This window comes from Larimichthys crocea, chromosome VIII (genome assembly GCF_000972845.2).
Source record: "Larimichthys crocea isolate SSNF chromosome VIII, L_crocea_2.0, whole genome shotgun sequence".
Taxonomy (NCBI): domain Eukaryota; kingdom Metazoa; phylum Chordata; class Actinopteri; family Sciaenidae; genus Larimichthys; species Larimichthys crocea.
The window spans coordinates 18,667,519-18,689,225 of NC_040018.1; the positions used below are offsets into that span (position 1 = coordinate 18,667,519).

Sequence of the window (21,707 nt, forward strand, 5' to 3'; positions counted from 1 at the left end):
ATTAGTACTGCATATAGAGCTGCAGTGAAAATACATATCAGACACCACTGTGTATTTGTTTTTTTACAACAGAGAAAACATTTTTTGCAAATTTGAACCATGAACATTTATTGAACTAGAAAGTGTCATGAACTTAAAACTGTACAGTGTTATAAAACATGATTCGCACAGAAAACAGGAGAAACAAATTGTTGTCAAAACAAGGTGGTGATGCAAACATGTCCAAAAACTACAATTCCTTTGAGGAAACAATGTGGAGGTGGCAAAAAAGTTAAACTCAACATTTTCGACTTAAGCATTTGATTTTTTTAGAGTTCTCCACCTGTCCTTCAGGTTGACGTTTGTTCGATCCTTGAAGGAGTAATATGCTTTGATCTTACTCCAGTTGCCCTCTCCAAATTTTTGGACCCCTTCTTTCAACTTCAGGGTCTCGCTTTCCGTCCACTTCTGAAACACAGCAGAAACATAGGTTTACTCAGCTTTCAGCAGCTGTGACACACCAGCCCCCCCCATAAAGACATTAATGCTGTGTTAGATTTGTCAGTGCTGCATCTGAACGTAGCAGGCTGGCAACAAAGCATCAACCTTTTTGAACTTTATTTGCTGAATAATTGTCATTAAGGTTTGATATTTCTAGAATATAACCTGTGAAACTACAAACTCAAGACTCAACTTTCTTACTTCCTGTCAGCAAATAAGGTAACAGGTTTGTTATTCTAGTTGATACTTACCCTTCTTCTGTTGCCTGAATCTGAACTGATGCTCTCATTGTGTGCTTTGAGAAAAAAAACAGATATATTACAGCATGAATAAGAGATTTGCAACTAGATAGAGGATTAATCTGAAGCAGAAAAAAAATTACCTCTATGCTTTCTGGAGGTGAAATATGAGTCTTCATCACTCCATGTATCCTTACTCTCCTTTGCATCATCATACAGCCGTTTCCTGTGAACAAAAGCGTGAGTTTCATGCTTGGCACCCTTCACAGCTGTTTATCAATTACAGTTATGAATCAAACAAGAATCTTAGATCATTTCAGAGCAGTTATTTAAATATGCTTAATGACATTTTGGTGTGTATTTGTGATTTGTAATGAAGCTTACACGAAGTACTTCAATTATCCTCTAAACTAAGTGAAGTGGTGAATAGTCTATTTTAAAATGCGTGATGTAACCTTCACTAACCATTTTGATGTAGAGGGCCCTTTGCCTTGAGCAGAGTCCTTGTCAGGGGTGGAGCTCGTTTGAGGGACCGGGCGATGAGAGAACATTTCCGGTGAGCTGTCCAATGAAGACTCTGTGATACAGACGTCATCTGTATTACCTGGATCCCTGCATAAATACATATGATTATTAAATGTTGTGAGTCCTTTAATTGTAAGCTAACATAGTGAGATCAAATGAATGGTGTATTTGGAGGATTGTTGGCCCGTAGTTCATCAATGTTTGATGACGACTTGTTTGACTGAGTGGAGAGTTGAGACTCAAGCATTGTCCAAAAAAGAAGATATCTGTTTTGACTAAAATCATGGTTTTCTATGTCGATCATATTCAGTGGCCATGTTTAAACTAGTTTAGTTTACCTTGGCAAAAACCTCTCTAAAGATTAATTTCCAGCCATGCTGGATTTAATTCACACTTTCCTGGCATTTTCCATATCAGGCTGCAATTTAAATTATAATGACTTGATGAACTAAACTTTGCTCAAAATATAAGACACCGTTATGCTTAAATTGTACTGGAAACACATTTCTGTGCTTGGATATTGTGAGAAGAGTGATAATATGCGGTTATATGGGTGCTAAATGTAGACTCCCTGTGATTCTAGGGACATGAAACTGTCTTCTGATATTACAACACTGTGGTTAAATGACTTGAAGTTTGTTTCATTCCAGTACTTGATTTTTTTTTTTTTACGCAAAAAATGTGATCGGGTATCCCTAGCGTGCTGTAATATTGTACATATGGACTTACCTCCTGAGCGATCTCTTGGATTTGTTACAGAGTTTTCTCACAAGAGTTTCTCCATTGTCCACAGAGCCAGGGGGGTCCTCCTCATTGTCTGCTGACAACTCTGCCAAGCTACTTGAGGCGCTGCGTGACAAAACATTTGATTGTTATTGACATAAAGTGAGGATCACAGAAGGACTCTGAGAAAAAGTGAATGAAGTAACAGCTAAAGGTATGTTTAAAAAATATATACACACATAATACCTGCGTTTCTGTGTATGTGTGGTAAAATCACTGTGTGTTACTTGGCTCTGCAGTTCTTTTTTATTAGTTATAGCTGGTGGTGGCTCTTCTGTTCTGATTTCAGTCTCCACTTCCTGTAGAGAAGCTGTTGTACACTGTGAGCTCCCCTGGCTGTCTGGCTCGACCACGAGTCGTGCCACAGTGTAAAGCCGCCTGTTTCTCAGCACTGGGGCTGACTTTGAGATTGAACCTGCTTGTGTTTGAGGAACAGCATCCATTTGAGGTGGTTGGTCTGCTGGGGAAGCCTCCATGGGGCTGCCTGAGTCTCTCTGAAATAACCCATCCTGCCCTGCGTTCTGTTCGGTGCACATTGGTGGAGTAGGTGAGAGACGTAGCAAAAGATCTCCGTGCACTTCTTTCTCCAGCTGAGCAAATGTTCCCTCATCTGAACCAGCCAAACTGTTGAAGGCAATCTCCAGCCTGGCCCTTGTGATAACTGCATGTTTACTGGAACATTCACTAGAGACAAGAAGAAGAGATCAGGGTTTTTAGGCCAGAGAAAAGAGTTTAGAATAAGAACATAGATAATCCTCATAAAACTGTAAAGGCAAAATAACAAATTTCTGTGCTTTGACATTGTAAGAAAAGTAATAATATATTACATGTAATATGGGTGCTAAATGTAGTTAGCATAGCTGCTAATGGTGAGTATCGCAAAGCTAATAATTGGGGGACCCTTATTGTTCTCTCGTCAGGTGTGAAAAAGATGACAAAGATGTGAACGCCCTGGGCTTCTAGGGACAAACAGTAACAATGAGCTTAATGAAATGAACTAAGAGCGAGAGGGCTTATCATAGTACGCACTCGTCAGTGTCTCTTTGTGGACTGGAGGAAGGACCAGATTCGTCTTCCTGATTGGGTCCAGTGGCCTTGTCATCTAGGTCCAGCATTCTTTGTCTTCTAAGCTGTATTGCAGCCTGTTACACATGCACACACCAAAAACACAAAACAACTATGAAGAATATGTATTTCACCAACAAACTGACAGTGTTGCATCTGTTGATTGGCTGGAAAAACGTCAAGGGCATCAGAACAGAGACTTTATTCAACTCATATGAAAATGTTTTTTTCAAGTCTTGAGGAATTGAAAAGAAAAAAAACGTTTCAATGCAATGAGCCTTTATCTTGTGCTTAGTACATAGCAACCCACCTTTTGGAGAAAGGGAACATCAAATGTCCAGAGGCTCTGGCAAAAGGCAAACATCTTCTCCTTAAACTGTTCAAAGTCGACTTGCTCAATGATTTTATGTGTTTTACTCCTCTGACTGATGATTCCTGTGAATATAGCTTTCTATAGAGAACACAAACATTCAGCAATGAAAGAAACATATTAATGTATACAATAAAGCATTAGGCCAAATACATTTAAATTCATGAACAGGCTAGATAATTTATAGTTTCAGCATCATCTTCAAAATGAATAGACAAGCAAGTCAACTAGTCTCTTCAACATCAGATAAAATGGCTATGATGAGGTGAGACAAGAAGGAAAGCAAACTACATCCTGGCAGACCAGTGACCTCTGTGTTTAGGTGTGCTGCTTCTCCACCTGCACTCAATTTAAAACGAGCATCCCCCTGCTATGTAAGAAGTGACACGGCCAAATGCAAAGCTGATGATCCAGAAAGTCCAGTTCTGCACTTACTGAGTGACGATCACTGAAAATATGGAGTTATTTAGTGAACACTCTGTTTTAGTTACTGAACTCACCTTGCCAACCATTGGTTTGGGAAAGTGTTTGTTCAACACCTCTTTTGCTTTGCCAAACATGTTGTTCTTAATGAAAATCACCACCATCTGAACACAGAAATAAAAAAATAAAAAAAATAAATGTTAATTAAATATGATGACACTTGAAAGCAAGTATCATTAAACAAGTCGCACTTCTTCCTTTGTAAGGAACCGAGCTGATTCATCCTTGGCTGGACACACATAATGGGCACATCATTCACATTATAATTCAAACCATAGATTTTGATTTAAGGAAGGTACTTGTACGCCTTCTGCGTGTCTGCAGATGTCACAGTTAAACCAAAGTAGAATGTAAATGGTAACAAAAATATTTTTTAGATATTTACATAATTAAAAATGACTAAATATTTATTATTATTTAGATTTTTCAAAAAATACACATACCATCTCTTTAACTGAAGCGCATATGCTGTTAAAATCCCGCGGTGGAATACTGTGCTGCTGGTTGATTTTCTCCAGCACAACTAAGGCTGATTCCAGAGGACTTGGTGACTGGTCAGACTTTGACTGATCTGTACAGTGTGTTAATGGAGATAAGAGACAAGGTGGTGAAACAAGTGATTGTTTGATAAATGAATAACAAACCAGTTCTGCAGCTGCTGTACTTAGTTGATTCAATCTGGTATTGATGTTTTATTGTTGTGTTTTGGGTGAAACAATTCAAATTCATAATACATTAAATCAAACTGCAAATGATGTGAATAATTTCTTGTGCATTTTAAAAACACATTTTACTCTGCATTGAGATTGTCTTAATGTTCTCTACTATGCACAGACAAAAAAAATACATACATGCATGCATCTAAATTAAAATACACATTGTTAACAAGTAACAGGTTGCTGAGATGTGCCATGATGAACGTATTAACTTTGATCTCACCAAGAGTTTCACCATCATTGATCAGGGAGAGAAATCGCAATAAAGGCATCTTTGTAAGCATCCTGTCAGTGGGATCACACGGACGTCGTTTGACTTCTGCAACAAGACAAACAAGTTTGTAATTTCCTATAAACGTACAGGCACAGATACCAACTAACACTAAGGCTAAGGTAACGTCAGCCATCTGTCGGAGAATAATGCTCTCGGTGAAGAGCATGAAGCACAATTCAAAAAAACGGACAGTAAATCATTTCAGCGTAGCAGAAATAGAGTAAATAAAAACACTGTGCTAACAAAGCTGGTGTTTCGGTTTAACCAGCGACCCTGTTAACTGGTGTCCGTTAGCCGAACTCGCATGTGGTTGTCGTAGTTACGACAGCTGTCTGAAACAGGAAGACAATACGTAGCTGCCAAACAAAACGTCAAAGACGAATCAGGTATGTTGTTTTTTTGTTGTTGTTGTTGTCGTTGTAACGTTAATAGGGAAAAAACTAAACAAAGAACGGTGACCGCTACGTGTCTTTCTGTTTCAAACAACACCTGTGCTTACTACGCCAACCACAGACGCTTTCTACTAACGATCACCAGTTAACACGGTCACTCGTTAAACCGAAACACCGGTGGGTCTGTTAGCTAAACATACTCCAAACTAGCATACACTGTTACTTACTGGCAAGCACATCGCTGATGTAACAGAAGTCCGCGTACTGCTTGTTTTCAAACAACTCGAGTAAACGAAACGAATAATAATCTACTATCCAGCGGTTAACCACTTCTTCGACTTCAGCCTGACTGTTTAATGATTCCTTTGCCGCCATATTCACACTATCTCTTCTTCTTCTCCTGCTGCGGACACATTGGCTGTGCGATATACCGCCTCCACGCTGACGAAAGCGGGAAGGCGGCGACGGCTTCGCAGTCACTCCGTGACGCGCCACCCTAATCCACTTCTGATTGGCTAATGTTGGTTCGTTTGGTGGTTTAGGTCTCAGGATCAGCCAATCAGAGGCAGAGTATAATAATTTGTAGTTTTATTCTCTCAGTGGCCTCGTACCAGTTTTGTGGCACCACGACATAAGAGTAACTGTTCAAAAGTGTAGTATATACACGAATAAGATTAGGATTGGGATAAAAGTTTAAAGTAAGCACAATCAATCAGAAATACTTTTTAAATCCCCCCTAAAAAAACACCTTTTCTCCCTGGCCTTTGACCAAGTTTAAATATCTCAGCATTTATCTGATCCTTTTGTAATTATGGTATCATATGTATTATATGTTAATTATATGTATTAACCTGTACAGCACTTTGGTCAACCCCAGTTATTTTTAAATGTGCTTTATAAATAAAGTTTGAGTTGAGTTTAATATCCCAGGGGGAAATTATTTTTGTTACAATACTCAAGTAAACAATCGATTAAGACAAATATAGTATATTATATATATATAATATAGATATAATAATATATATATATATATATATTAAAGGTTTCTAAAAGATCAAATTTACAGTTAAATAATGTGCAATAACTTCAAACATTTATTGACCATTTGTGTCAGATTACAAAAGGGGGGCGAAGATCAAGTCCAGTTTGTAAGATTTAGGAGTATCCATTTACAGAAATTGTATATAATATTTATAAGCATGTTTTTGTTATGTACTGTATATATGTGTATAATCACCTGAAACAAAAAAATACTGTGTTTAGTTGCCTTAAAATGAGCCCTTTATATCTACACAGAGAGCAGGGACTCTTTGATCAAGAGCAGAGCAGACAAATCAAACACAAACATGTCTGTCCTGGGAGGGATGCTGACTTTTGTCTGTGGGCTGTCATTTGAGCAACTTGTAATGGCCATAACTGTACACTTTGAATAATTCTGTATTTTGTTCCTGTTGCTTTGGAGGCCACCTGCATATCATTTCAGTTAGAGAAACTTTCACTTCTTCTTTACTTGATGTTTTTTTCTTTGATGCTGCAGCAATACCCTTTCCCAGTTCCTTAATTTCAGTTCATCTCTACTGTATCATGTTGTATTTTCATACACCTTGTTATGAAAACTGTGCATGACAGACAATCAATCACACTTTAAAGCTTTAATTCAATCAAGTTTATTATGTAAAAGAATGACATTAAAGATATAAGACAATATAATATTATGACACATTAATTAAAAAAAACTTAATAAAACATTCCATTTATATAGTGTTAATAGTAACCTTTATACTTTGTTTATAAAGCTGAAGGACTTTTGTTCTTAAGGAAACATTCTCTCAGGAAAGTAGGAAACAAAACCTGGACTGTTCATGGCAATGTTAACAGTAATTCTGTCCTGAATCATTATTATAATTTACTAAATGTTCTTTGTCCTTCATTTTCTGCGTAAATCCCCTTTAACTGCCAATTAGTGTAATTAAAACCTTTGACACAATGGTGTATTGATTTACTCAATTTTGCACATTATCAAACAATGGCAATTGTATTTTTTTGTAAGTTATACAGCAGAAAGTAAAGAAAATACAATTACTGTTACCCCTCGAAAATCATCATTCATTCTATTGCTGAGCATGAATATAAAAATACACACCCTGTAACAGAATCCCAATTTGAGACATTATGAAACACATCAACCAAACCCAAATTATACCAGTCAACATTAAATACTTAGTCAAGATAGTAATATTTGTCAATCCATAATTAACTCTGTTTTTCTGCTACTTCCTACAAATACAGCTAGAAGTAGCAGTGTATAAGTCCTGCCACTGTTACCTCCAGTCCTTCGGATATTTACTTCTACTCTAATGACATTTTCATTTATTAGACTCTAGGCATCTCAATGGCTCTGGGTGTATTTTTGCCACCAATACCTGCAACTATTTTTAATAACAGCTGTTGCTTGCATAGCAACATATTGTGTATCTGCCAAACTAAACAGCGTGAATTTTCCTGTTGTTTTCTGATAAGTCTTATGCACACCTATATTTAAAAGACAGCTGGATTTGTATTGACACACTGTGTGTTTGGCTAAACTTGACACCTCTTCATTTTGTACCTCATATATTTAAAAATACATTGAGCATGTTAGAATAGCGGACTTCAAGTGGAAGCCTTTTTCCAACATTTATTTCAGAAAACTGTTGCTGAGGTGATGCAGTCTGGCAGAACAAAATGAGAAATAAGAGGCCAGCATTAATAAAATCCCCTGATATCAGTTAGCTTTCAGTGCTGTGTCCCTTAGTCCCAAAACAGATACATTTTACATTCTAATGACAGCATGTTTCTTAAAACATTATAGCCATAGAGCATCAGATATAATCATTTAGTGTAAACAGAGGAGATAAAGTTCCTTCTCCTGACAACCACAGATGAGAACAAACAGAAGTATATTGTCCAACACGCAATAAAAAAATGAGACTTAGAGAATCTAGATTTGACAATACTATCCCACCAGTCAGGATTTGACTTCAAGAACTCTAGATTTAAAAAAAGCCACATTCATCCAGTGCAAACAGTACAAACAATAGTGACAAAAACCTTTCAAGCTGATTTTAAAGGCATGGATATGTGTTCTAGTAACCCTGGGAGATTATCTGCTACTGTCCTGCCACTAGATGTTATAGGCTTGACATTTCTGGAGTGAAGTAGAAAAGGCCTCGGAGGCATGTGCTGAGCTCCCAGAGACTTTGTTCAGTATTAAAACTTGTGAAATGAGCCTGGTACTTCAGCCTCTTTCAGCAAAGCAGTTCCTTTTTAAATTCTACAGGCTGACCATACAATGGAGCTTGGCTCTGTGGATCAGAATGAGCTCACAATGAGCCAAAGGAGGTTGTGCTAGTGTTTTGAATTCTCCTTTTCAAAATGTGGCACCACACCCTGGCCAACGAGTGCACAGTTGGCTCTGTCTTGGGGGTTTGTAAGGTTGTTTTCAGAGCTTAAATGAATTCTTGTGAATGATTTCCTACCACACACAGACATAGTTTCCAGTTTTACACATGGAGAAAAAAAATGTATGAGTAAAACAATTGAAAGATCAGTCACAGTTGTTCAACCTGAATCATTTTCGTTATAAAATTATATCAGGGGGCTTTGGGGGACAGGTGTTTGCATGAGAATGAGACATGGAGCGATGGCAAATTTATGGATACATACATACATACATACATACATACTATTACGTACATAATACTAAAAAGGTGACTTTTTTCCAAATTAGGAGTTAGAATCTCAGTAGTCATCTCCAGTGAGTTATTATGGTCAACTGTTGTAGAGTGGTCACTGATGAAAAGGTAAAGAAGCTTCAGCAGTTAAAAAAATAATAATAACAACAATTTGAGCTCAAGGTGGGAAAAAAATGATAAAGATGAACAGATAGGAAAAAACACTCAGTCCTATTAAATAAGAATGAGGCTTGTGTTCACAGTAGCCTTTTCATTCATTTGAAGATAGTGAAAGCCTCATTTCCTGGCTGAGAAACGGACTGATTGAGCTGTTAAACATGCAAATCAAGGCAGCACAGTTCCAGGTCTGATGTCCACTGTGCTCCATATCCAGACATTTTCTCCAGTGCCATGTAAATAGCGCATGTCCTTGTCTGGGTCCAATAGAGCAATTTCAAGCATTTCCCCAATGAGTTCCACTTTTCTGGGTCCAGTGATGATGAAAGATATGTTGCTAACCCCCACACACACACACAATTCAAATACTAATCTCATGTGCGCAGCAAAGAAAACAAGCTGCTGAAGGTGCATGAGTTGAGTTCATACAGCACCTTGGACGGTCTCACAAGGAATAAAAGACTCGCTTGAGTTACATATTGCATGCTTCACCCAAATACACACAAACAAACCAAAATGCTGCTCATGTTATAAACAATATTCCAGTTGTTCAGCATACTTGTGCGGACCAAGGGTGTCGGGTCTACATCAGCAAGTTTCAGTGGGGGTGTGATGTGCTGTGATGGGTCCGTCTGGAGCAGCCTGTCTCGCCCTGTCACCCACACATGAAGGACAGCCTCAGGGAGCAGAGGTCTATCTTAGTCCCAGCCGAGGAGGGCATACAAGAAATCTTGCTTTAGAGACGGTTAAGTGTTGATGACCCGCATCCATCTGTCCTGCACTCAGACAGAAAACTCAGAGCCACCACGGCGACCGTAGGTCAACAGCAACAGGCGCCGCAGACGCAGGCCTGTGAATGGATTGCACCACAGCAGGGAGGGCGGACCCCCGAATACAGATTTCATTCCGTCCCATCTCATGCGACGCTCCCATGTGGGCTTCTCATTTTTAAGACGTTCAATCTCCTGTAAGACATTCAAAGCCCTCTGTGAATAAAGATTTGTCATTAAGTTGTCTGTTTGCTTTAGCTCATTAGCATGGTAACATACACAACAATATTAAAAACCTGAGAGAAAACCTAACCACATCACACAATCACATATAATTTAATCACATATAATATAAATACTAGAGCCAAAGGCATCAAGACTTAGGTTCCCTTGTCATCTTTTTCCTTTACACCCTCATCTCACAGCGACCCTCCCCACTACATTATGCAGCTTGCTGAGGGGAACAAAGCTTGTGGGTGTGCAGTGGATACTCACCGTCTCGTCATTGCAGATGGAGTGGATCTGTGTACCAAACATTACAGCTGTGAAAGTGAGGAAGAGGACGGCTTCGAGACAGAGGAAGATCAGCAGCAACACAGACACCCCTGGAGAGAAGTCACTGCACTCTGGTCACAGGAAGAGAGGAAGAAAGGCAGAGTTATTTTGCACTAAACAACTAAAATGTCAAGATGAATGATGCAGGACAGATTCCCAAATATTCTTTCCTTTCCCTGTAAAGTGGGCCAACAAAGATCCTTCTGATATATTCCCTGTTAATGTCCAATAAGATTGTGGAAGCTAATAATTTTTTGCGTATGGATCCCCCCTCCCTTTTGTGTCTTACTGATGCTGCAATCCTGCAGCTGACCTAAATATATCATAGCCCAAAACTGTTTCAAACAAGCTGGACAACTAAATCTACACACACAAAAGTTTTGCAACAAAGGATGAACCCTGGGGTAAACTGACAGAATAAGCTTATTCTGTTGACCTGTTACAGTAGCCGGTAATACTGGTTATCATGGGTGGAAAATATTTCCTTGCTTAGTCAGTGAGTATTACCTTGAAGAGGGCAGTACGAGTTCTAAGAATGAAATATTATCTTAATTTTCTGGTTCATTCCCACAGAGAGGAAAAGATCAATGGCAGCTCTGTGATGATTGCGCAGCAACGACTCCAATGACCAGTGCAAAGCAGCTGTTCTTACAACAGGACAACAATCAATTTCCCTTTTCCACTGTCTCTCTTCATCTCTTAGCAGCTTTAATTTCTTGTATAAATAGCTGCATTTATGACTCAAACTACAGCTCTCTGACATTCTGTGTTTGTTGTATAGTAGCCGTAGTCACATACTCTACGCTGCAAGACAGAGAGGACTTACCATTCCACTGGACTTTAACACAGGTGAAGAAGTGCATACCACTGAGGCCCAGGGCATAGGCAGAAATCATGGCTATGTACATCTGTGGAAAAAATAATAATAATAATAATGAGGGGGACAATGAGAAAATGTTTGCAGATGCTGTGTTAATGCAAGTTCACTCATTTCACAGTTGTTATGAAAAAAACGAATCTTTTGTAGTTCTGCTTCTGTAATTAAAAGAAAATGTTCATAGGATGCAGTGTACAATGTAGAGTTTTTTTGACTGTTCATCTTACTTGCTATGGCAATCTGTAATATACTAAAACTGTCATCATACAGATGAACTTATATTATTCAGCCAGATATGACAGCTTTATGTTTCTGCAAAAAAGTTACAGTCAGCATATAAAGCCATAAAAAATGCTCTTGTCATGAAAGCCATAAATGACTATAAGAGTACACTTGATGTAAGTCTAATGTCTAATGGGCACAATCCCAACTGGTTCATGGAAATACTAATGAAACAACATTCAACAACAGATTGGAATTTTTCCTTCTAGTCTATAAAAGTAAGATAGAATATTGAAGAGTGACTACTTTGAAAAGAGAGTCAAGGTAAACTTGTTATTCATTAATCATAACGCCTAAGCCCCTTATTAAAAATTAAACTGAGTACTCCCTGGGTATTTTGTGTACTTACAGTGAAAAGTACAAAGAATCTCTGATTCTTTTCTCCCACACAGTTATTGACCCAGGGACAGTGGTGATCCATCTTCCGGATGCATCTTTTACAAATACTGCAGGCAGGAGAGACAAGGTGTTAATGCATGACACAGCTCCTGTTTCCACAAAATATGCATAAACAAATGTTTTCAAAAGCACAATTTGGCCTCTACATGGCAGGGTAAAGAAGCTTCTTGTGCTCTGTTGTTAGGTTATGTTGTCATGTTGTGTCATGTTTCTGTGTAAAAACATTTGACACTGACCTGCAATGGTGTGCCCTCTCAGGCTTGATGCTGCAGCACTTTGGGCACTTGTAGATGACCTCACCAGGCTTCAGCTGTAAGCTCTCCATATACTCCTTGGTTGCATTGCCCTTAGGAACTGCACCCTGTGGAAGACAGTGAAATACAAATGCTGTCAGTCATAAATTAATTAATTCTGCCACAATGGATTAGACTTCAAGCTGTGTCTTTGTGTATGCAGCAATTCAACAATTGTTTCTAGACTCACGAAAAAAGGCTTAAAACACAGACTTCTTTGAGGAAACTGACAAAATGCAGGATACACTACATTTTAAGTAAAGCAATCACTTTGGTCTGGAAGCCTACAATATACCCAGTGAATCGGATGTAACTACCAAGTGAAATGCAGGAATAAACTTAAGACCTTTTATGCTTACTCAAACCTCCCAGTTTTATACACTACTGCACAACCTTGTGTGTACTATTTTGGGCTTTTAAATGGAGCAATTGTTGAGGCTGGGCTGTTGGGCTCAAAAGCACCAGTGGAGCTGTCATCACACATCTACTTTCTCTGAGTAAGTATGAGTCGACGTTGCAGCAGCAGCAGCACTAACAGTATTTGACCTACAAACCCCCGAAGCATAAACTGTTTGAATTCACCAAGAGTGGTCACAAAGTATTAGTAATGGTGCAGAAGAACACAGTGCAGTGAGATTGGGTTTACCAAATTATCAGCTGAAAATACCAAAAGACTTTATAGAAGATGAGCGAATTTTGTATTCAAAGTAAAAAGTATTTTTAGCAACTAAAATTTTTGTTTGTGAAGACCCTCATTACCCCCATCCACACCCACAACCCTACCTGCCCACTTTTATCCTGCATAACATCCTTACCGGGTCAGTCAACATGGTGCGTAGATGCGAGGCCAATGCGAGCACAGCCAGGGAGTTGAAGGTGGCCCCGTTCAGCAGCGAGTACCAGAAGTTCTTGCTGGGCAGCAGCATGACAAAGTTCACCACAAATTCAGCGTACAGCACCAGGAACCAGGTGATAGTTGCACACACCATCCCACAGCTGTCCTGAATGAACCACAGCGTGCGGTTCCCCGCTGTGTGGCCTGCGTGGGGACCCCCGACCATCACTCCGGCTGCCAGGCTCCCTGTCTCGACATCTGCCCCTGCTGACAGCAGCGGGTGGTGCTGCTCCATATCTCGCAGTCTGTGGTTTGAAGACTGCATCCTGCACCAGAAAGAAGGGAAATATACAAATCAAGACTAAATTTAGGACTACTGTCGTCACACAATAAAAAAGGACAAGACATATACTGTAGTTATTTCCTGGAATTCAGAATGAGTAGGATTTTCCTCAAAAACAATGCATAGACAACAATAATGCCTCTTAATCACTTGTGACCCGTTAGAAGTGTGTAGTGGTGTCTGTATCTGCAGAGACACCACCCTCTACATCTTATTTTACTGTGTTGGGTCAGTCTGACAAAGATAATATTTTAAGGCTCATGCTTTCAGTACATATTAACTTAACAATCACTAAAAACTAGCATCACAAGGCACCAACAGACAACAAGAAGCACAAAACACTCAAGAATCACTACAGTGTATACACTACAGCAAGTGCTCAATACAAAACCCACAGTTTAGCTAATAAAAAGAAAATCCTCTTTGGGATCCCAGGAACCAAACATAAATACTAGATTTAATACAACTGTTGGCCAAAACAAATAAACCCAAGTGATTCCACTTGTGTCCAATAAACAAGCTTTGTGATTCTCTGACATCTCCCTCCTATAGTCCGTGCCAGTGTGCTGCTGTCTGCTCCAGGGAATGACCAACCTAGAAGCTGGGCAGTTTGATGGTGGGTACACGGAGTAATTAAGTTAAAGGGTGGAGCTGGACAATAATCTCATTCTGTGGAACGGGTGAAGTATGAATTGCCAACTTTATGGCAATTTCAGGACAGACTAGGGCTCCTCCACTGGTGAGTAGTAGTAGTTTGGTCTAAAACGCCGGTGAGGATATTCCCTAAATTGACTTGATGTGGCATGTGTGCTTACAGGTGGCAATCACTAAAGTATAGTGTAGTAGTAGTATTATAGGACAATATCAGAGCCAATTTCCTCCAATAACAATGGTTTTTAATCGGTGCTCATTAATCAGTCGACCTCAGTATTGATCAGGGTGATACAAAAATGGGGCAACAGAAATGTTTAAAGAAGGGTGATTCAACCTTAGACTCAACTCTTCAACCCACACAGCTGCTATTACAAGAGACATGAGTCATTGGAGTTTCTTCCTCTATATTCATGTCAAGGTCACAAAAGAACGTTTGGGACCGGCCAGAGAGACCCTGTCCGCAGCTTTAGGATAAATCAATGGCTGCCCCGATCCTTTTAGGAAATTGATCCTGCAAGCGAGGTACATGTGAGGAATACAGGCTAATAATAATCTCTAGACCCAGTTACCTCCTACTGGCAGACTTCACTGTGACTCACAAAGCAGTACCAAAATATACTTCATAATCTATGATTTTAGATGTTAGATTAGCCAAATGTGCAATCCAAAAAGTCCATTTGTCTATGCCTGTATACTCATAGTGTGTTTTTTTGGTCTCTTCTGCTTTTTGTGTTACTTACATATAACTTTGATGCATGTACTTTAATCAAAGAAAGCATTATTGTATTATGATTGTAATATTATCAGAAAGCAAAACACAAGACCATCTTGATGGGAAATGTAGGCCCGCTCTTTTGTTACAGTACTCTCAGCACCACGCAACACGTTGTAGAGTGAACTATAAACATCACAGCAGAGCAGACTTTGGTCTTTTGGTGTCTACACATCAAGTTGCTGACTAGTTTGTGAAATACATTGCTGGAAAGTTAAAAGACGTGGACTTTATTTCCCTCTTCAATATAACTCTAACATGTCCTATTCCTGACAAACATCATGTCACTAATGCTTATCACATCTGTTTTCCCAGTGTTGAGTGACTTTAGATTACATTTGTTCAGTGTTAATTAGACCTTTACATAGTTTTATCTGTGTAAAATCCACAATGAAAAGATTGTTTTTCATTCCAGCTCAAAGATTCACTATGTCGGCCATCTGTGAATTTTGGATCACTAAAAATTGTATCAGTTTCAAAAATCCCTTGTCCGTCAGGCTCTACTGGTAAGCACTTTTTCTCACGGTTGGAAAAACAGTGAAAGTCTTTGGAACATGGTACATGATCCTCTAAATCACAAGTCCATGAAGTTTGGTTGCCATTATAACAAAGAGTGTTATTGTGAGAAAAAGGTGGAGCTTATCCAATGATGTGAGAAAGCTAGAAACAGATAATGATGGAAGTTTTAATGTTTCAAACGTCTTTCCAATCAGAGAGTTTGGTGTTTGATTATTGACCTATAAAGACATCCCATCCCCTCATGAGGAGTATAGTACAGAAAAGGACTGAGGTTTAAACGATGTTTCTGAGAAAATTATGATGAAAAATGTTGTTTTGCATTCTGAATCTAAACTCTTCATATTCCAGATTTGTATTGTACTTACAAATATATACTACTTTCCACTACAAGATAGTGTAGACAGTGTTTCACTGTTCTGTCTCAGGGTGTGAGCCCTACAAAACTTTTTAAAAACATTTTTATTTAAAGTTCTTGAAGGCTGATCAAAGGAAGGAAATAAACCACAACACCACTTTGGTTCCATATAATACAATAAAAGTCTAGTGTTTCTTTTAAAGACCCACTCAGTCAGAATGTGTATTTGGTCATTAGGCACTTAGGACAAAGGCAGATTAATGATCATTATTTCCCTCTCTACTGGAAAGCACTTGGCACTTATCTAGATAAGATAGCAAACTGCCCAGAAGAATTTCTGTTATATTTGTTTCAGAGAATCGCTCAGATCACAAGCGTAACGACAATACGATTTAGATGCGGTAGATATGACTGTATTCAACTGCATATTCAATATAGGGCTGAAAATCTTATATCCTGAAGTGATTTCATATCCAGATAACAATACATTTTCTGTAAATTAAATTAATGAATATGGTTTTATGTAAGTAAGAACATCTTAAATAGTTTATATAAAATGGAAAGACGTACATTCCAACTGAAGCGGTTAACCATCTTTGTGGTTCTTTGTTGTACGGTGTGCCTCTTGCAACGTCTGAGCCCGGGGTTTGTTTTAAGTAATCAACTGTACTTGTGTGGCTCTCCTTGAACTCTCTCTGTACTGTCTGACATGATTCTTGTGCAGGTGTAAAAGAGTATGTTGTGGGGTCAGCAGTATAATTTGCAAAGTACGTTTTTTTGATCCGTGTTGGACTTTTCATTCCCAAACCACGTCCAAGCAGCAGATGTAGCCCCTCTTTTAAGTACAAGCTTCTTATTTTGCCTGATTCCTTTTGTGTCACAGACACTCTCCTTCATGTTTGTATGTTTGTTTGTGTATGCAAATTTTCTGCCTGCATCTGACGCAAAGGGTCATCCAAATGATGGAAGATATTGCGATAAAGAGTGGGATGTGTGACTAAAAAATGACAGAGCATAATATGAAATACAGATAACCGTATCACCCAGCCCTATAGCTGAATGGAGAATGTTTGTTGACATAGTATTAAGATTCCTCTCTGCTATTTGTGCCATCAAGGCATAAAGGAAAGGCAATATGAACCTGCATTACACATGTTGATACCAAATTGTGACTGATTGTGATAACACTATTTTACACAGGATCTCCACTCCTGAGATGAAAGTCAGTGGCGAAGCAGAAAGAACTTTGCATTGAATAATCATGTTTAATTTACACATAGGTGTATAATATACACATATTAAATCATTATTAAGCCACATCATTGACTCAAATTGTAAAAGGTGCTTAATGCATTTGTTGGTGTGGTCTTCCAGTCGACTGATGTAATGCTTTGAAGCAAATGACTGCTTCCTTTTGCTAAGCATTTAAATCAAATGAGACGTTTCCAGTGAGAAGGGTGGTGCAGAGCTAAGCTTTCAGTCTTTAGCTGACTGGCCAACCAGGCGGCCTTCCAAACACCACGCTGCTGTTGGTTTCTGCTTGCATCCAAAAACTTTCCATGTGTCATTTAAATTACTTGCAAAATAGAAATGCTAATAGTAACAAAAGGTTTTTAGCCAGCAGAGCTGAAACCCCCTGACCGACAGAGATGTCTTCATGACAGCCAGACAAGCAGAGATCCAGTTGGTCCAGTTTAGGCCACTCAGTGATTTTTAATGAAATTTTGCGAGCCCCTCACTTCACTCTCCTCCCTAGCATGAAGGAGAAACTACAGTGTCTGTGATGCATGAGCCAGTCTTTAGTTCTGGGCTTCTGTAAAAACACACTGCTTCAGCATAAACTAGATATAAAAGGATCATTCTAAGGTATCAAAACATAACACTGATTATACACTAATGAAGATGTGGTTATGAATATTATATCCCATATCTTCTATATTCTGTAAATGGAGCCTGCTAAATCTTAAACACTGGACCTTTTAATCTGCGCCACTGACTTTAAAAAGTGTGCCCGAGGCTACTCTGCACAGACACTCTTCAAATTTCAATATTTGACATAGAAGCATACACTACACACAGAGCATTTGAACAAAGTGACTCACTGACATGACAGCAGGTGCCACTGAATAAATGAAAGCAGCTGAATTGCCTTTAAACCAAATGCAACATTTTATGACAAAGATCAAGGCAGGACAGACGTGAAGCTGGAGGAAAGCATGGACTCTAGCACTATTTCAACAGAGATTACTGTTAAGGGCATCGCCTAGTAAATAAATTGGCCATAAAAGATAAGCTGCATCAGGATCAGCTCAGAATATGGTAGTGACTAATTGTCTGGCTCGTACGCTCACTTCGCAGTAATTATTCAGAGCATCAGCGTGTTGCAATGACAGGAGCAAACAGAAAAACATCTCTCAGTTTTTGCAGTTAAGTAATATCAGCTACTGTAGAGGCAATGTTACACTGACACTGTCAGAATAAATGTATGTTTATGTTCGATATTCACAAAGCTGACGCCAGCAGGAACGACAGAAGCTGAGGAAGCATGTTAAGTTCTAGTACAAAACCCTTTCCCCTTATTCCGCCCAGTCTGTGATTAAGACACTTGACCAAAAAGGTTATTATCATGTAGATAAATGTGACCTGACAAGTGAACACAGGTCAGCAATGTTATTTGTAGAAGCCTTATGCGTACCTGCCATTGGGTGCTTCTGTCAACTTGACTTTTAACAAGTGTATTCAATTACAAACAGTGTTGTTTGCCGCACAACACCAGTGCTGAACACCATACTCTTTTTTTTCTGCAAAACAAAGAGTTAGCGCTGTCCTTAAGAGGACAGAAAATGCTCTTGGCCAGTTTAGGGCATATTGATTTTGCTGTGATCAATGAAAGGGAGGTCCATTAAAGCCACACCAGCTGCTCGTCCAGCTGTCTGCCCTTCCCAGTCAGAGGGCACAACACAAGAGTCATTGGTTCCCCTGTCTCCCTCTCCTCTCCTTATCTCCCTCCTTCTTCTTCCCTTCTCTATTACAGACATAACCAACAGTCATCTCAGTGTCATCCTGCTCAGATCAAATTGCAGGGTCATCGCATACTAAGTCAGAGCAAGGGCTGGAGTCTACTGTCAAAGAAAATTAGATGAAACAATAACTACAGCCAGAAATATTCCTGAAAGGAATGGGTTTCGATTTACTTAAGTGATTTTATGTTTCACTGTCACATTCCCAAATTGGCAAGGAGCTTAACAGCCAACTTCATGTCATCCCAACTGAAAACAAAAATAAAACCGCCCGTGGCCTGTCACGTTACAAACACGGCACATACATGCTTTGTTATGTTAACGGCCTTCTCTTAAAACATTCAAATATATACACAAATATACACATTGTTCATTCCAGCTCAACTCAATATTTTATTTTTATTGTAATACATTTTGGATTTTTCAAAAACGTTTTGTCAACACTTAAGTTATTTCAAAACTCGTTTCAAACTATCTTTGAAGGCTTGTTTTTCCATTTCTGGTGATTCCCATCATTACGCTCTCAAATGTACTATATACAGATATTAGTATTCAGAGTTGCAGGCGTGTCTTTGACCAAGATATTCCTGTCAATACACTACTAACATTCCACCAGCTTTCAAAGGATTTATTAAGTAAATGCCCTCTGGTAAAGACAGTTTAGTCACAGCCTAGAAATAAATTCCTTTTCACTATAGTGAAAGCCAAAATGAGGAATGTCACTCTTCCAGATTTTTGTTTTTTACATGACAGATAAACAGACATGAGGTGAGCTGCTTTGCTCTGTTTGCTGTTTCCTTGTAGGACTATCTGCTCTGTTAAACAAAAATGAGAAAAAAACGACAAACCCACCTAATATGTTCTCGCTTCACATCAACATGCTGTGGCGTGTACCTCCTTCACCGGCATTCAGGATGAAGTACATGGGTAGACTGGCAGGTAAGGCTGACACCTGAAAGGCACACAGAGACACAAAGAGAATATGATTATTTGTTTATTATTTATAGACAAATACTGACTTTGACATTTGAAATCCTGGAGGTTTTGTTGAAAAGCATTAGAAACACATAAAACGCAGTTTATTTTAACAGCACCACGAATTACAGCCACCAAAATGATCACGCAATTAAAAAAAATCAATTAATCTCCTTCATGAAAGGAGGATTTATTGCACAATTGTTGCATTCGACTCTAGCTTAAACTAATGAACTGAGCTCATGAACTCAATAGTTACCACACCACACATTGCCACGGATTGTACAATGCCCGCTTCCTCCTGGGCTGAATGAGTTGGAGTGGTGGTGTCCACGAGTTTACAAGAGTTTCCCCTTTTTTACTCCAGGAAAACACACCCAACATGATGCCTGCTCATAGCAATGTGGTGACACTGCAAGCATTTATGCCGAGAGTCTGTTGAGTAACACATTTCTCTTCATTGATCTGACTCGGAGGTGATCAATCAAACATGTGCATGTAGTGTTTTGACCACCTCAAAAAAACTACATGCAGTAATTATTTAAGATTTACATAAATATATATGTGTGTGTGTTAAGTTAAAGACTGAAACGTGAGTGACATTGACATGACACATTTCAACATCACGTTCAGATTTTGATTCACATTAGCAGATGAGTAAGAGAGGTGTGACTGAGATTGGAGCCCTTCTTCACATCCTCACTGCAACGACACACGCAAAGGTCGTGACTGAGACGGCACACACACACACACACACACACACACACACACACACACACACACACACAAGGTGTGGATGATAAATCTCGCTCCCTAATAGGAGCTAACGCGGCTAGCATGCTAACACAGTATACGATATCGGTATAGGAGCCTCTCTGGTGACAGCTGGGTGACTTACCTCAGTATTGTTTATCTCCTCTGTGTGGGAACGCCTTCTTTAATACATGCTGGTGTCCGGTTTTGAGCTCAACTCCAGCTGAGACGCAGACGGACCCGCAGCAGAAGCGGCAACACATCGCTCCAACAACGGGCTGACAGCAGTGACCAGTGCCGACGGAATTTCCGGGGTTGGCCTCGGCTTTCTCCGTCACCGTTCGTTAATCTCCGGAAAAATAAAATGTGCATAAATAGCGACACCTCGTGGATTGGGGCAGAACTGCACCTACAAAAGCTGCGATAATCTCAACTCTCCACTCGCGGGTGCTGTTGGCTAAATACACCGCATGGCACTTCACAAGTAAACTTTGAGAGTGAACTACATTGTGGGTGTATGTTATGTGCTATTGTGTGTATTTTGTATTTTGTGTGTTTTTTTTTGCTTTGTACTGTTTGTTATTGTGCTGCCGACTTTTCTGCAGATGAAAAGTAGCTGTAAGCAGTACATCAAATGTATGAATTAAAGGTGTTATGTCAGAAAGTCTCTCCTGTAGTAGTTAGAACATTTACAGAATGAATCACTACAACAAACAAAGTAATTTTATTGATTATTAGTGAATATCTTCAGTTATTAAATACATACTATGTCCATATAAAGTGTTTTTTTTCCAGAGAAATCTCAACTGTAGTGGTTAGGGCATTACAAATATGATCTACTACAACAAAAGGAATGGTAAAAAGTAATTTTATTGATTATTAGTGAATATCTTCAGTTATTAAATACATACTATGTCCATATAAAGTGTTTTTTCAGAGAAATCTCACCTGTAGTGGTTAGGACATTACAAATATGATCTACTACAGCAAAAATAATGGTAAAAAGTCATTTTATTGATTATTAGTGAATATTTTCAGTTATTGAAGACATACTATGTCCGTATGAAGTGTTTTTCCAGAGAAATCTC

At 39.0% G+C, this 21,707-nt stretch overlaps 2 protein-coding genes across 2 annotated transcripts; both read right to left on the bottom strand.

Annotated features, from left to right (window-relative positions):
• Positions 1-91: 91 nt before the first annotated feature.
• terfa (telomeric repeat binding factor a) lies at positions 92-5,778 on the bottom strand. Its single transcript, XM_010734432.3, has 12 exons — positions 5,555-5,778; positions 4,885-4,980; positions 4,389-4,516; positions 3,963-4,049; positions 3,403-3,543; positions 3,057-3,169; positions 2,214-2,711; positions 1,974-2,093; positions 1,185-1,331; positions 863-945; positions 732-775; positions 92-447 (listed from the first exon to the last, which is right to left on the bottom strand). Exons 1-12 carry the CDS (start codon positions 5,700-5,702, stop codon positions 292-294), a joined length of 1,761 nt encoding a protein of 586 aa, XP_010732734.3. The 5' UTR covers positions 5,703-5,778; the 3' UTR covers positions 92-291.
• A 1,653-nt stretch (positions 5,779-7,431) lies between these two features.
• Positions 7,432-20,939, bottom strand: zdhhc7 (zDHHC palmitoyltransferase 7). Its single transcript, XM_010734419.3, has 8 exons — positions 20,765-20,939; positions 19,744-19,843; positions 13,209-13,554; positions 12,337-12,461; positions 12,051-12,147; positions 11,369-11,450; positions 10,483-10,613; positions 7,432-10,182 (listed from the first exon to the last, which is right to left on the bottom strand). The coding sequence occupies exons 3-8, from the start codon at positions 13,551-13,553 to the stop codon at positions 10,000-10,002; spliced, it is 963 nt and encodes a 320-aa protein (XP_010732721.1). The 5' UTR covers position 13,554; positions 19,744-19,843; positions 20,765-20,939; the 3' UTR covers positions 7,432-9,999.
• Positions 20,940-21,707: the final 768 nt, after the last annotated feature.